This window comes from Nuphar pumila, chromosome 15 (assembly GCF_984573655.1).
Source record: "Nuphar pumila chromosome 15, dmNupPumi1.hap1.1, whole genome shotgun sequence".
Taxonomy (NCBI): Eukaryota; Viridiplantae; Streptophyta; class Magnoliopsida; order Nymphaeales; family Nymphaeaceae; genus Nuphar; species Nuphar pumila.
The window spans coordinates 73,136,702-73,153,578 of record NC_143263.1 but is presented as its reverse complement, the minus strand read 5'-3'; the positions used below and the strand labels follow the sequence as shown (position 1 = coordinate 73,153,578).

General features: G+C 38.1%; 1 protein-coding gene across 1 annotated transcript; it reads left to right on the top strand.

The window, feature by feature from the left end:
• The first annotated feature begins 1,417 nt into the window (after window positions 1-1,417).
• Window positions 1,418-12,887, top strand: LOC149815589 (cysteine-rich receptor-like protein kinase 2). Its single transcript, XM_089989197.1, has 8 exons — window positions 1,418-1,683; window positions 1,836-2,577; window positions 8,307-8,420; window positions 9,124-9,257; window positions 10,042-10,252; window positions 10,933-11,167; window positions 11,764-11,914; window positions 12,511-12,887. Exons 2-8 carry the CDS (start codon window positions 1,839-1,841, stop codon window positions 12,853-12,855), a joined length of 1,929 nt encoding a protein of 642 aa, XP_089845323.1. The 5' UTR covers window positions 1,418-1,683; window positions 1,836-1,838; the 3' UTR covers window positions 12,856-12,887.
• The last annotated feature ends 3,990 nt before the right edge of the window (window positions 12,888-16,877 follow it).

The window sequence follows — 16,877 nt, the reverse complement described above, 5'->3', positions numbered from 1 at the left end:
TTTAAGGAACCATGATCATGATGAAACAAAGCCCAATCCAAGTCAAGAGACAAATCAAAGATCCCTATATATTTAGCAAATGAAACAGAAATTTAGTTAATCTCTCAACAGCTTGAAGTAAAATTTAAATTCAAAATAAAAATTGGGAAAAGACACTAAAACCCCAATAAGATAGCCATCTAAGAAGAAAGGTATGTCAACAACCAACCAAATTTTATAGCTGACCAAAAAAAGTAGATTAGCAGTATTAATAATTCATCATAAAAGATCAAATTATAAATTCAAGTATTCAACTCTTAGGTCACAAAGGTACCGTGGCTGGTATGTGGTATGAAACAGACAAAATACATAGACAGAATACATAGTGTAATGTATAAAAGAGGGTGAACGAAAAACAAGAAAAAAGGAGTCAAGAACAACAACCCATAATCATCACTAATAAAAGTCTGAAACGGCAACTTATCGGCCATGAAGCTACGGGGATTTTTTTCCCAATTTTTTTTGGCAAAATAAATAATTGATTTTTTTCCCAAAAATATGGAAAGGAAGAGAAATCAAAACGAAATTAACATTTCACCTGGATTCTAAGATAAAAATTGTATATTAAGATAAAATCACAACAGAGTCAAGATTTATTCATTTAAATGGTAAAATATGGCATTTCGAAGAAGTGGTCATTTTATCATATTTTACAAATGCTTACAAAAAACATCGCATTTTTTTTTGTGATTTTTGGTGACATTCTCCAGATATCACGATATTTTTCACCATGAGAGAGGTTATAGTACTCCTTAGGGCGAAAAATAAGAAAAAGAGAAAAGTATGAACTTTTAAGTTCAACTCCTACTTGGAATTTATTATGTTTATTACATTTATCTAATTTTTTAAATTTCAATATGAAAACCAACCTTGAAATTCACCCCAAAAAAATCATGCTTTTTCTTTATGTGTTAGACAAACTCCACCTATAATTGATTTATTTCCCTTCAGATCTCATACATATCATGTAAAAAATAACCTATAAAACCTTTCAATCAAATTTAAACTTTGCAATATTGTAGGAGAAATCTGAAAACTTTTACGTTTAATTTACTTGTCAATTTTTAAGGCAGTTTTCCTACAAATTTTCTGCTTTAGTGATTTGCATATCTAGATCTTCTGGAAAAATCTAATGTTATTTTCTAAAAAGATATTTAATGCACAATAGTGCGCTATGGCGAAATGTGAACCCGTTTAATCACAAAGTCAATCGTGGGCGGCGCAACATCTTGGATGGAAAACAGGCTACTTAGTACCCTTCTTTTCCCACCCTCACGCTACACATTTTCCTCTCCCTCTCCCTCTTCTCGCCTCTCCTTCGCCCGTCGCCACTGCTCCCGCCGCTGCGCCTCCTCTCCTCTCCCTCTCCTTGCCCTCTCCCTCTCCCCTCTCGCTGGCGTGACCTCTGGCGACCACTCAGGCAACATCCAACTGCTCCGGCGACCACCGATACCCCCAGAGCCACCTCCGCTCGTGTCTCCTTCTCTTTTCCCTCTCGTTCTCTCTTTTCACCTGCTGCCGCCGGCGACGTCAGGCCTTCCCCGGCGACCCCAAGTCCCTGCCGTTGCTAATCATCTCTGCTGTTGGAAAACACCAAGCCGCTATCGTCTCTCGCCCTATCTGCCATCCCTCCCCTTTTCCTTGGTAATTAACCCCTCTCTCTCTCTCCCTCTGTATTAGAGTTTTTGTAGTTTTTTTACGGCGTATTGGTCTCTCTCCCTCTATATTTCTTCTCTTAAATTTCCAAGTGAAATTTAACACTTGGAAATTTACTTGATTTGGAGCAAAATTATCAGAAAATGCAGACTGGGTCGGGTCTTTTGGCTCTTGTGCTCCAAATTATCCTTCTGCGCTTGTCCACAACAAGGGCAGACCCGAGATCCAACACCTTAAATATAGCATGCAACAACCAACGTAAGAACAATACCACTGTTTATGTCTCCAACTTCCTCAACACAATGGACAACATCAGCAACCAGGTCCGGACCGACCAGTTTGGACTCTCAGTCAGAGGCTCGGGTCTGGATACGAGCTACGCTCTTGCGCAATGCTATGGCGACCTCTCCACGTCCGACTGCGACCTCTGCTACAACGGAATCCGGACATTGCTCCCACAGTGCTTCCCTAACACTGGTGGTCGTGTCTTCCTTGATGGATGTTTCACGAGGGGTGAGAACTATAGCTTCTTTGATGAGATCTTCGGGTCACCGGATCGGATCAATTGCACCAAGTCAGCCCCGAAGTCCGATGCATTTACTGGGTTGGCAAGGCGGGCAGTGAGTAAGATGGTTCTAGAAGCTTCTGGAAGTGGTGCAGGGTTCAGCCGGGCTGCAATGACAGTCGGCAACGAGTCAGTGTACGGTTTGGCAAATTGTTGGAGGACTGTGAACTCTAGCCGGTGTAGGGAATGCTTGACAAATGCATCCACGCAAGTTTTGGGTTGCTTACCAGGGTCCGAAGGGAGGGCCATGTACACGGGATGCTTCCTAAGGTATTCCGACACAGATTTCTTGAACAACTCAAACAAATCCACCAAAGGTTCTCTCTCTCTCTCTCTCTCTCTCTCTCTCTCTCTCTCTCTCTCTCTCTCTCTCTTGAATACTAATAAATTAAATTTTTATCTACTGAGTACCAACGCCAAATGCAACTTTGGGAAGTAGAAATATTTTTAAATCTAGCTTTGGAAAATTGAAAGCTTTTAATGGTTTTAGTTAATGTTTTGATTTTTTAGCAAAGCATGTTTAATGCTTTTACTAAAACATGCTTTTAGTTAATGTCTTAATGAAGTTTCAACTAGGGATGGCAGGGGGCCCCGCCCCGCCTCGCCCCGTTTGGACCGGGGATGAAGGGTATGAAACGGGGATGGAGGCGGGGACGAAGGTTAAAATCCATCCCCGTCCGGGGGTGGAGGCGGGGATGGACGTGCACTTTTCCCCACCCCGCCTCATCCCTGTTTGAACCGGGGATGGAGGACATGAAACGGGGATGAAGGCGGAGCAAGTCATGAGTGCCATATATATATATATATATATATATATATATATATATATATATATATATATATATATATATATATATATATATATATATCAACAACAACAAACAACAACAACTACGCCTTCATCCCAAAACAATTGGGGTCGGCGATATGAACCAAAAAAGAAAATCATTTTGGGTCTTTCATATGAATCCTTCTCCTCCAATCATTTCTATCCAATGCCATGTCCTTGGTGAGATTCAAAGCCTTCATATCCTTTCCTATCATCTTCATCCAAGTCTTCTTAGGCCTACCCCGACCTCTTTTAACTAATATATTTTCTCATTTCTCCATCCTTCTAACTGGAGCATCATTAGGCCTTCACCGAATATGTCCAAACCACCGTAAACGATTCTTTCTCATCTTATTTTCAATGGGTGCAACGCCTACCTTCTTACGTATCTCCTCGTTTCAAATCTTATCTTTTATTATATTTTCACACATCCATCTAAGAAAACGCATCTCAGCTACACTCATTTTTTGAATATGATGTCTCTTGACAGCCCAACATTCCGTACCATATAGTAAAGCGGGCCTAATTGTCGTCCTATAAAACTTTCCCTTTAACCGTAATGGCATTCTACGATCGCACAACACTCCAGTTGCACTTTTCCATTTCATCCACCCAACCTTTAATTTCTCCATACTTTTGAATGATAGATCCCAAATATTTGAAACAGTCATCCTCCGGTATTTCTTGCTCACCAAGCTTCACTACACTCCCATCACTACTTCGTTGCTTACTAAACCGACATGCCATATATTCTGTCTTACTCTTACTTAACTTAAAACCTCTTGCTTCCAATGTCTGTCTCCATAATTCTAACTTAGCATTAACCCCAACTCTAGACTCATCAATCAAAACAATATCATCAGCAAACAACATACACCACGGCACATTTTCTTGAATTGATCTCGTAAGCTCATCCATCACTATAGCAAATAGGAAAGGGCTTAATGCTGATCCTTGATGTAACCCAACCGTTATAGGAAAATTGGTTATCACCCCTCCACAAGTGCGGACATTAGTTACTACTCCTTCATACGTATCTTTAATTATACGAATGTACTTGAAAGAAACATCTTTCTTCATCATTGTCCACCAGAGAACATCCCTAAGTACTCTATCGTATGTCTTCTCCAAATCAATAAAAACCATATGCAAATCTTTGTTCCTCTCTCTATATCTCTCAATAAGTTTTCTAAGAAGATGTATACCTTCCATAGTTGATCTTCTAGGCATAAAACCAAATTGATTCTTCGATATTATAACAACCTTCCTCAACCTATACTCAATCACCCTCTCCCAAAGTTTCATAGTATGACTCATGAGTTTTATACCACGATAGTTTGTGCAATCTTGTATATCACCCTTATTCTTATATAGAGGCACCAAAGTACTCTTCCTCCACTCATTAGGCATCTTATTTGTCCGTTAATTCTTGTTAAAAAGATTTGTCAACCATTTTAAACCTTTCTCACCCAAGCATTTTAAAGCCTTGATAGGTATACCATCTGGGCCAACTGCCCTTCTTGATTTCATTTTCTTCAAAGCCTCTGCAATTTCTTTCTTTTGAATCTTGCGCATGAAGTCACGATTCATCTCATGAAAAGGAATGGAGAAGTCTCCAAGATCCTGAGCATGACTTCCATTAAATAGCTTATCAAAATAATCTTTCCATCTCTCCTTAATCTCCTCATCTTTGACTAAAACCCTTTGCGTTTCATCTTTGATACATCTAACCATACTCAGATCCCTCGATTTCCTATCTCTCATCTTTGCAAGCCTATAAATATCCTTCTCGCCCTCTTTGGTATCCAACTTGTCATAAACCTTCTTATATACCTTATCTCTCGCGTTTCGAACTACTTTTTTAGCTTCCTTCTTTGCTATCATATACTTCTCCAAATTCTCATTATCACGACTCTTACTTAGATTTCTATAACACTCTCTTTTAACCTTAATAGCTAATTTGACATCCTCGTTCCACCATGATGTATCCTTACCTAGCGGTGCACCGCCTTTAGACTCACCCAATACCTCCTTAGCCACATTTCTCATGCCACCCGCTATCTTATTCCACATTGATTCTGAATCCTCCTCGAGACACCAATCAGCTTCCTTAACTACCTGCTCTACAAACATTCATTGTTTAGCTCCTTTCAGTGCCCACCACTTAATTCTAGGATCTATCCTATGTCTATCCCTTTTGCGGTATTTTCTAATTCTAAGATCTAAAATTAAGACTCTATGTTGTGTAGCTACACTTTCTCCCGGTATAACCTTACAATCGATGCAACAACCCCTATCTCTCTTTCTAAGTAGGAAAAAATCTATCTGACTCGTATTAACCCCACTTTTAAATATTACTATGTGAGACTCCCTCTTCCTAAACCAAGTGTTTGCTAAGATCATATCATAGGACAAACCAAAATCTAAAATTCTTTCTTCACTTTCGTTTCTTTCTCCTATACCATAGCCTCCATGGATACTCTCGAATCCATCCCTACTAATGCCTACATGTGCATTAAGGTCACCGCCGATGAAAAGCTTTTCTCCATAAGATATCCCTTGTACTACTCCATCTAAATCTTCCCAAAATTGACGCTCAATAGAATCATCTAAACCTACTTAAGGTGCATAAACACTAATAATATTAATAATATCAGTACCTAATACTAATTTAATAAGTAAAATCCTATCACCTTTCCTACGGACCTCAACTACATTATTTATAAACTCACGACTAATAACAATCCCTATTCCATTCCTATTCATATTCCTATTCCTAATTATTCCTGTATACCAAATCTTATATCCCCAAGGTTCTATCACTTTTGCTTTCTCACCTACCTATTTGGTCTCTTGTAGACATGAAATATCCATCTTTCTCCTACACATAACATCTACTAACTCTACCAACTTACCAGTTAAAGACCCTATGTTCCAAGTGGCTAACCTAATTTTATGGTCTTGAACTATCTTCTTTACCCCCACCCGTCCAAGAAAGTGAGGGAACCCTTGCCTATTTGACACCACACCCGGGCGCCGGTGTGACGCGTCGCTTTTGAGCGATGACCTAGCGACCCTTGCTCATTTATCACTGCCTTCGAGCCTATAGAGTACAACGCGTCGCTCAGTAGGGAACGCCCCAACGAAATTCTCATATTGGTTCATATTCATAGGGTGTGACTAAGATTTTATGCTGGCTGTCACTGGCCTACCGCAACCCTCCTCCTTTATCCGGGCTTGGGATCGGCAGTGTATAACTAAACAGTTATACACAGGCAGAGTTAACTATATATATATATATATATATATATATATATATATATATATATATATATATATATATATATATATATATATATATATGTGGTGGTTTTGTATCATGATAGCTTATGGCAATACACACTCTTTTTTGTATGGATCTAGCCCAGAGTTACTGGAAGCGCCTAGGTAAAAGGGGAAGCGTGCTTCCCCGAAGTGCGCTTCAGAAGCGCGAAACGTCGCGCTTCCGAAGCGTGCGGGGAAGCGCGCTTCTTATCACAGTGGTTTTGTATCATGATAGCTTATGACAATACACACTCTTTTTTGTATGGATCTAGCCCAGAGTTACCGGAAGCGCCTAGGTAAAAGGGGAAGCGTGCTTCCCCGAAGTGCGCTTCGGAAGCGCGAAACGTCGCGCTTCCGAAGCGTGCGGGGAAGCGCGCTTCTTATCACCCTTTCCCCATGCTTTCCCAATTTTTTTTCATTTTTTTTGTATTTTTTATTTTTTATTTTTATTTTTGTCACTTCCCCCTCGCTTCCTAGGTCGCTTCCGGTTCGCTTCTTAGGTCGCTTCCGAGACGATTCCCGACTCGCTCCTAAGTGGTCCCACGCTTCCCGCTTCCTAAAATTTTGAAAGTGCCTCGCTTTCTGCTCCCGCTTCCTCAACTGGCAACCATGATCTAGCCACCAAATGGTAGATCTAACCTGATCTGTTTAGCATAGTTTATTTAATCTGTTACAAGGTTTTAGCATGTCTAATACCTTATAAGATTCATTTTTGAGATGGTGAAAAATCAATGACTCACAATTCATGAAAATAAGGATGGATTCCAAATTGTATAAATCATCATATTCAAAATTGTATAAAACATTATATTTAAATTAACTTTAACACGTGAAAATAGTAAACCGAACATGTTGACATCATCTAAAGGTTAAATTTTGCTATTGGAGCTTAGATCTATGTCGATCAAGTGTGTACTACAGTAAGTTACAGTGGTACAATACCACCACAAAAGCACCCTATATATATATATATATATATATATATATATATGTGTGTGTGTGTGTGTGTGTGTGTGTGTGTGTGTGTGTGTGTGTGTGTGTGAGAGAGAGAGAGAGAGAGAGAGAAGGGAGATGGTCCTTAGGACCCTCCAAAAGCCATACTTTCAAGTATTTTTTGCTTATTAAGATTTTTTATGCTCAGATGTGTATTTTAAAGAGGTAAAAAAAACAATGACTGATATTATACTAAAATTTGATAATAAAATATTTTCATTTTTACATCAAATCAATTTGAAAGAATGCTTGTTTGCTTGTTTCTTAGTAAATAAGCAATGATTAACACATTTAACGGTTCAGATAAAGTAAAAAACACCTGAAAGTATGATTTTTAGAGGGTCCTAACCGGACCTAACGAAAAAGGGGTAAGAGTAGGACCATCCCCCTTCTCTCTCTCTCTCTCTCTCTCTCTCTCTCTCTCTCTCTCTCTCTATATATATATATATATATATATATATATATATATATATATATATATATATATCTTGTTACTGAATATGGATAATTCATTTCAGTGATTCAAAATTCACGGTTTCATGCAATACCCTTTCAGTTTAAAAAATTATTTGTTCTCGTTTCCAAGGCCAAGCTTTCTGTTCCATGTTTGAAACATGTAATCGTAATCTCCATTTTCTTGGTAGTTTACTAGGTGATCCTACTCCAAAAGCCTATTTTATTTTTTTTAATGTGTGAAGAAAAAAGTAACAAGGAAAAGGCTATGTTGAGCTCATTGAATACATTTCTTATTCCACATACTACACCCTAACCATGATTAACCAAAACGTATGATTTGTTAGCAGCACCACTGGGCTGCTTACACTGAGATCAGAACTCATCTTTTTTTTTTGTCAATTTTAAGCTTGTGTTCTGATTGTTGTGTATGCATTAAATGTACAGTGGGTAGAATCGTGCTGATCATAGCCGTGGTGAGCGCAGTTATATTCTTGATAGTGGCAATTTTCATTGGAACATATCTTTGGAAGAAGAAAAGAATTGCCGACAAGAGAAAAGGTATGCTCGTGTGCTCATGCCATTAACAACTTGACCATGACAGCCATCATATTTTCTCAACATTTGTTGGGCCAGAATTGGCTTAGCCAGGATCTTGGTTCTCTAGATCAATGAAAGACCTTGGATGCTCATTAGGCGAATTCAGCTAAAAGAGATGAAGTCACCACAAGAGCCATTCTGAATGATAAATAGTGTCATTTTTGCGGAGTCCAACCAGATCGACAGCCACAGAGATGCCATCAAACAGTTGTTTGGTCACTGTAATCCTTGTACCTAGACCTCTTCCGTGTCGTTTTATTGTGTCATTTCCTATACCAAGTTCAGTAGCATCTTGGCGAATGCCAACCCCCAATGACTACCTTTATCTTGCAGTCTTCACTTGCTAGACTAATGCAGTGTTACTGTAAGTCATTTTCCACTACAGTAGTAAGACATGCAGTCAGTATGGCCAAGAGGATCCATGCATAATATCATGACTTTGTTGTTCTTCTCCTGGCTCTCATCTCAGAGATGGCTCACCTCCCTACAAAGTTGAGGCAGGTAACAACCTACCTGCAGCTAACCTCATTTGAATGGTGTACATGGAATGGCATTCCCATGCAGGATCTGAAATAGTAGCACCGGTTTTTTTATCAAATAAAATCATATTCTTATGGATAAGAATGATAAGACCACTTATTTTCTCAATGCTCTCTGCATGCAGCCTCTGTCGTGAAAATGGAACCAAAACTTTTGAACAGTAACCTGCATTTCAGTTACTCTGCACTTGAAAAAGCTACCGGAAACTTCAGCCAAGATAACAAGCTTGGACAAGGAGGTTTTGGTACTGTTTACAAGGTAATTGATCTATAGTTGTGTAATGAAAAAGGCGGAAGCACCAATAAAGCAAACCACTCTTTTAGAAGAGTGATGCCAAGAACCAAGAACACAAACACTAAAAGTGTATACAAAACCCACTAAAGGGAAAAGTGCCTAAAAGGCATAAGTTGGATATTATTGAAGAAAGAAAGAAGAGGGTGAAAAACCCATAACAATACAATTGAGAGCCTCCTCTATTTATAGAGGAGGAAACTAGAGAGGAGGGACCACAAGGGGGCTCCCATCTAGTCGTTGGGAGCCCCAACGGTCATAAATATGACCGTTGGGGCCCCAACGACTAGATGAGTGGGGCCCCTTGTGGTCTTACAATATGAAAAACAAAAAAGAAAAAAAGAAAAAGAAAAGGTAAAAAAAGAGAGAAAAGGAAAAATACAAAAAGAAAAATATTACATGGGGATTTACCAAAATACCCCTATCGGGTTTTGGGGGTACAAGAAAACAAAAAAGAAATATGTATATATATACATATATGTATATATATACTTATATATATACGTATGTATATATATATAAGTATATGTATAAATATATATTTATATATACATAATTTAACATAGTTGGTCATTCTTAAGAAGTGACCACTTCAGTTTGTTCTAAATAGCACTCTTAAAAATAAGAATGCGTGCCTTACACAAGCCTCATGGGATACCTAACAAAATAAACACTGTTAACTGAAGACCATGCTTTTCTGTTTTGGAAGTTTAAATTTCTGGGCATTTAATTTACGAGTATTTTATTACAGGGAGTGCTGGCAGATGGAAGGGAAGTTGCTGTGAAGAGGTTATTCTTTAATAATAAACATCGAGCTTCAGATTTCTTCAATGAAGTGAACATGATCAGCAGTGTGGAGCACAAGAACCTGGTGAGGTTGTTGGGTTGCAGTTTCACTGGACCAGAAAGCCTTCTTGTCTATGAATACCTACACAACAAAAGCCTTGATCGTTTGATATTTGGTATGTGGCCTTTTTCACGTTTTGTTCATTACAGTCTGCATACTATTGTTCAAAAAAGGGGGAAAGGGCGAACAAAAAAAAAACAATCAATAAAATGTAATATTGTCATGTTCAGAATATAAAGCTGGCTAACTATGCAATTGCTGATATCAGAAAATTTAACTTCGGGTTGTCCCTTATCTTGCTTATGATAGAGGCAAAATCGGACTATTTGATCATCATTCTGCCATTGGCAATAGGCAGTAAATCTGACTACTTTCGGTTCAATGACCATACATAGTGGCCCTTGTGTTTGTTTCCTATAAATATGATATACCATTCCACCCCTGCTAATGGCATGCCATTAATTCTTATGATTCTAATACGTCCTCATCAAGTTAAAATAAAGACGAATAACTATACAGATTTGGGTATGGTACCTCACCTAGCAAGTTCACCAGGTTTTCTGATAAATTGTGGCATCCCTATCCCAAACGGAAAAAAAAAAGAAAAAAGAATTCCTGTATCCTACTTGTTCTGTATTTGACCAACATGATTTCAATATTTCCTTGTTCATGATATATGATGTATGGATTCAGTATATTTCACACAATTCCCTAGTCCATGTGGGATTTCAGTTAGCAATCAAACATATATTAGACTCTCTTTCTCTCTCTTACAAGCTAAGTTCCTTATGACAGATTCAGACCGTGGTAAGCAACTAAACTGGGATAAAAGAGTGGAGATTATTATAGGAATTGCAGAAGGTTTAGTGTACCTTCATGAAGATTGTGAAATCAAGATCATTCATAGAGATATAAAAGCAAGCAACATCCTGATCGATTCTAAGTTCCAGGCTAAAATAGCTGATTTTGGCCTAGCAAGGTCCCTTGAAGAAGATAAAAGTCACATCAGCACGGCCATTGCGGGGACACTGTAAGTATAAGAGCTACTTGACGCAGGCCGATGAAGCCAAGGGCTTATGACTTGGCAGGTTGAACAATTTGAGATCCATTGCCCAAACACCACCATTTTCTTCTGCTTTTCTTTTCATCATTTGGCTGATCAAACCTAATGGTTGGCTTAATCAACAGAACTGCATGCACTGCATTGAGATAAAAGCAAGCATTTCTAAATTGTTCCTAATGATTAGACTGCTCTCAATAGTTTGCTGTCAAGTTCCTCATCCATGTAACCATTCTGCATCACATTTCTATCATTGGTTGTCCATGTAAGATTCTATTACTTGTGAACCAATAATTCTTCTTCTTGCTCATTTAAAACTCGTCTCCTTACATGTAGCTTCAGATAAAGACCATATTTTTCTTGTGAATTGGCAAGTGACCTGAATATCACCAATCAGTAACATGCCAACCTATTCTTTACCTTCCTAACCGGATCATAATCCATCTCAAGTTTTCACTAGAGCTAGCAATTCACATTCCATTATAGCTAAGAACTAATGTATCTTTCACATCCTAAATAATGTGACACAGGAGATATGTAGTAATTATTGCTTGTTTCTACTGCAGGGGATACATGTCTCCAGAGTACCTTGCTCATGGACAATTAACTGACAAAGCAGATGTCTACAGTTTTGGTATTCTCCTACTTGAGATTGTAAGTGGTGTGCAGAACAACAGAAGCTCAGTGGAGGAGTATACAGAGAGTCTTCTTACAGCAGTAAGTTTTCTTCATCCTTCTCCTTTTCCCTTTTTTGTGTTTTTTTTACCGAAACATCATCCTTCTTCTATGCACTGGTCTAATATGAGTTTGACTTGGTTCAAGTTAAATCTGGCCACATGGTGGTCATAGACCAAATAGACCACTAGATGGTGAAGAAACATGGCCAGCTAGCCAAGTCAAAGTCTTCCCTGAATTGGCTGAACCTCACTTGAAGTTGAACTGTAAGGATTGACCATTGTCCGACCTGGACCCAGCCCAACTAAAGAGCCACTTACTCCAAAATTAGAGAGCTGTACATTCATGTTATAGAAGACTAATCTAGTCTCAAACTTTTTACCAAACTGAGCGCTTCGTGAGAGAATTGTTATGCTCTGTAGGTCTAGAGGAGGCAGAGAAGTCCCTCCTGCACACTGGGGAGTACACCTAGCTTCAACCTTGCTGCAAGGGATACCCCTAGCGGGTGTCAAACCGTGTTCATCCCATGTCATAAGTTGCTAATCACGATCTCCCCTAGCTGGGAAGGTGGAGCCTTTGTGGCCATCCAAATGCCAAGCTTTCACTAACAAGTGCATACATTCTTTCCGGAACTGTAGGCATGGAGGCATTTCCAATCAGACACCGTCCACGAGATGATTGATCCAAATCTGATGGCGGGGAACAACACTCATGAGAATCACATTGTAACAAGGCAGGCAATGAGGGTCGTGCATGTGGGGCTTCTTTGCACACAAGAAGTCTCTGCACTGAGACCCTCTATGAAGAGAGCTCTGGACATGCTGTTCATAAGAGATGAGGGCCTACCACCACCCTCCCAACCTCCCTTCATAGACGAAACGAGGATGGAATTCAATGAGACCTTTGACAGTTCTGTCCGTCCCTACAACCCTTCATCATCTTCCACAGCCAGAATCTCTCACAGCAGTTTCCATCCAAGATAAAGGAGCAGGAGACAGACAAAAATGACCAGATTCTCCTTGAGAAATCTGCCACAGGGGAACTAGCTATTTCCTTAGAAAGAAAGTCCGCACAGTAAATCATCTTTGTAAGGCAGTTGTGAAAGCGTATCAATAATCCAGGAGTTAGCCAACTATTGTGTGTTATGATGTATACACGTGATTTTTTTGGGTTTTAAATCAGAGGTTCTATGAGAAAAAAAAAGGTAGGAATTTGAAAAGGATGACATGATGGATATTGACATTTGAGTATCACATATATGGTGAATTGGATTCAAAGAGAAGCATTTCTACATCCACATTGCTATTAACTTTTTTTGCTTCCTAATCTCAGGGCACGGTTGGAGGCGCGAAAGATGTAAGAAAAGTGATGCAAAATGAAAAAATTCTTAAGGATTTTTAGACCCTTCCAAACAAGACTTTTTCATTGAGTTTTTTTTAAAAAGTACATTTTTTTATGAGAAACATTCATTCATTGTGGGTGGAAGAATGTTTTTTATGGAGAGAAAATTTATTTTTACGCTCCCCACCTCCCATCTCACGACCACCACCATCCATTTCACCACCCTTCTCCTCTCTCATTTTTTCACATTTTTTCACTCTGGTTTTCTCATACTACATAAAATAACAAAAAACTTTCTTTCGGAGAACTAATAAAAAATTCTTATAAGCAAATTTTTTTTCCTATGAGAATTTTCTCTTCCATAAGTGCCCTGCTTACTGAAGTTGATGCAGGAATTTTGGATCGAAAATTGTTTTATATAAGGTAATTGGATGATTAGGTCGCACTGTCGAAACCCTGGGAGCTTAGGTTGCCTATCAAAGAAAAAAAAAGTAAAAAATGACATAAGAGTATCCCAGATTTTTCCATGATTCAGATTCATGTCCTAAAGTTCCGGTAATATGAATGACTTATTTCTCTTAGTTATTCAAATGAGTTAGCAGCCTCCCTCAGTTTAATTGTATCATTGTTAGTGATCAATAAATTTATGATTTTTCCCATTTACACTCATTAAATTTCTCTCTTTACCCAGTTTTTTTTAAAGACTCTTTACCCAGTTCTCTACACCACTCTCTCTCTCTCTCTAAATGCCAATTGAACCATAGTAACAAATATGGCTGTTTTTTTCATTTTTTCTCATTTTTTTCGTGAGAAAAACATAAAACGAAAAAAGAGGGCATAATTGTTACTTAAAAACTCGTGATAAAATGCGAGAAAAAGAAAAAACTAATATTACAAAGGGGGAGGAGCTCTCCTCTCTGCCTCCCTTCGATATGGGACTATTGATGCCTTCTTTTTGAAAAAGCACTTATACGGCTGCTTAAGGCTGAACTTTGGAACCGGTTTGTTTTATTATCCCTTGCATTTTTCAAAAAAAATTCTTATAGTTTTTTGGGTTTTCTTTTTTTTATGTTTGAATTATTTCACTTAATCTTAAAAACAATATACATCTTGTATAATAATATTTAGGGTTTTAATAATTTTAATTTATTCAAGAATTTCCAAGATTTTTCCAAGAAAAATAAATTGATGCAGAGCATCCTGAAGATCCGAGCTTTGAAGATGAATTGGATCCAAATCCAATTCCTAAGATTTATTTTAGGATGCAATTCGAGGCTGATCCAATCGTACAGGACTATCCGGTCCAATTGGATCTCTGCCAACCCAAACCCATTTTGATTATCATGTTTCAATTTCTGAGATATTTTGCATCTTTTTTAGAGATTATATTTTTATTATTTTGATTCCATTTTGGCATGTGAGGAATCACATTAAACATGTTTTTTTATTTTTATTTTTTTAGGAGCTGGATTCTACGGATCCGGATAGTTCTGGTACCCTGTAGGACTTTTTTATGGTACTAGAGGGTGTATGGGGTCCAATAGTAGTTTTTATTTTTTCACAAATTCACTTCTCTAATGTGAGGGTGTATGGGGTTCATCTTGTGGCGTCAGTTGCTTCTCAACGATGGTCATTATCAATTTCAGCCCGGATATCACCATTGGTTCTTCGTTCTAGTCCTTTGCTACTCTTATTCACATTTATTTTGTGATTGTTCTTGATTTATCATTGTTAAGTTGTATTGGATCATTAGAGAGTTGTGAATGCATGTTAGAAGTGTTTTTATGTTATGGATTGTCTATTTTGATCTTGAGTTTTCTCGAAATATTGATGTGTGTGAATGAAACTCGGATCCTGTCAAAAGACCAAAATGTTGTTATGAGATAATAGAGGTATACCTGATAAAACATCTGTGTCAGACTCAATACTGAACAAATTTTCGCATTCTTTAGCTTCCTGAAAATTTAAGACAATTTCCTATAACTTCGTAGTTGAACATTTTTTGAGATTCATTCATTTGAGCCTTTGAATCTAGCTGGAAAGACGTCAGACTGACAGAAGTCCGCTGTCTCTTTTTGCTACAGAACCGTCATAGTTGTATTCGGTATTTTCTCATTATCTAAAGATTCCCTATATGAAATTTAGATTTTTTTTATTCTGTGTAAAGCTAAGATTTAAATATACATCTTTCTTGTTTGGCGATTTCATTGAATCGTTGTCTTTGTTCTCCAAAAATATCAATTTATGCTACTGTTATTTTGTTTAAAGCTTTGTTTCTTGTTCGTTAGCTAGTACCATTTTTTTATAACTTCAAAAATTCATAGCAGATTGTAGGAATATCAAAAAATTGCAATCTTTAGTGTTATGGAAAGGTTTGGATCTGGCCTTTTGTTTCCAGATTCGTTGGAAAGCTGTGCGAGTCATGCACAACTTTTATTTGGATCGCTTCTATCGAAATACAGTGCTCGGGTCCCGAAAACCCGTTTCTCAGAGTTCTGTCCAGACTCTTTATCGTTTAAGCTTCCGCGTGCGTTTGGATCATGCATCGTGGATCGGTGTATACCGAGTCCACACCGTACCATTGAATCATAAATTTTTTGAAATATCTCGAGCACTCTTTTTGTGACTATGAATTAAACCACCTTGTGTTGGGACATTGCAAGTTTGAACCCCAAATGGTGTGGTTGTATAACTGGCAAGGGTCTGCCTAAACCCAGATCTCTGTCAAAAAAAAAAAGTCATAGTCAGTTGGCTTGCCTCAAACGAGTCGATCACATGACACAAAATTTATGCATTAAGCACCTGATCGCCATCAGGCCTTGGGCCCCACAGCTAGCAGACCCGGTCCCTAAGATGGAGGGTGATCAGGTGCTTAATGCACAAATATTTGTGCAATCATATTGCACCTGATCTTTTTACGGCTCAAATGGGAGTGGTGATCAGGTGCTATCACATGGCACACTTTGAGTATGCCGTTGACTTTGCCAAGGACTTTGACTCAATCTCTTAGAGATTTCTCATTATGAGGGACATAGGGATTAGATTGATAGAGCAACGGGTCACTTCGGCTACTGTGGCCATTCTTGTGAATGGCACCATGGGGGATCTATCAATATTTTCGTCAATCCAAACTCGTGGGCCAGATCTTTACTGCTTGGTCCCAAGAGGCTAATGAAGACCAAAAGGGGGGCGTTTCTGTGGAGATGTTGGTTACATTCTGGTGGGTCTTGTGGGAGGAAAGGAACTCAAGATTATATCGGGGCGAACTTCTTTCTTAGCCTCTACTATTTGCAAGCATAGTTTGCTTGATGTTTGATCCATGGTTCGGACCAAGGTTGTAAAACTAAGAAGCGGAAGCTAAAAACAATACAGAAATCGGAAGCAAGAAGTGTGGTATTTTAAAAATTATAGGAATTGAGAAGCGAAATATCAATTTGAAAGCGAAATATGAATAAAAAATTAAGCAATATGGTAACTGAATAAGAATCATTCAAGAATAAAATAAAAACTAAAATAAAATTGATTATTCTTATATTTCATGATTTTCAATAAAAGAGCTAAATTTTTGTTAAAATCTAACAATGATGGTTACCAATTTAGAGAAAGTATATAGGAAGTGAGTGAAAGCTTGCGAGGAAATACATGAAAAACATGAAAAAAAATG

Bases quoted from the DNA above. Each gene is read 5' to 3' on its own strand.
- LOC149815589 (XM_089989197.1), top strand. From the start codon at position 1,839: ATGCAGACTGGGTCGGGTCTTTTGGCTCTTGTGCTCCAAATTATCCTT. The intron at 9,258-10,041 runs GTAATTGATCTA...ATTTTATTACAG, and splicing joins GTTTTGGTACTGTTTACAAG to GGAGTGCTGGCAGATGGAAG. The intron at 11,168-11,763 runs GTAAGTATAAGA...TTTCTACTGCAG, and splicing joins ACGGCCATTGCGGGGACACT to GGGATACATGTCTCCAGAGT.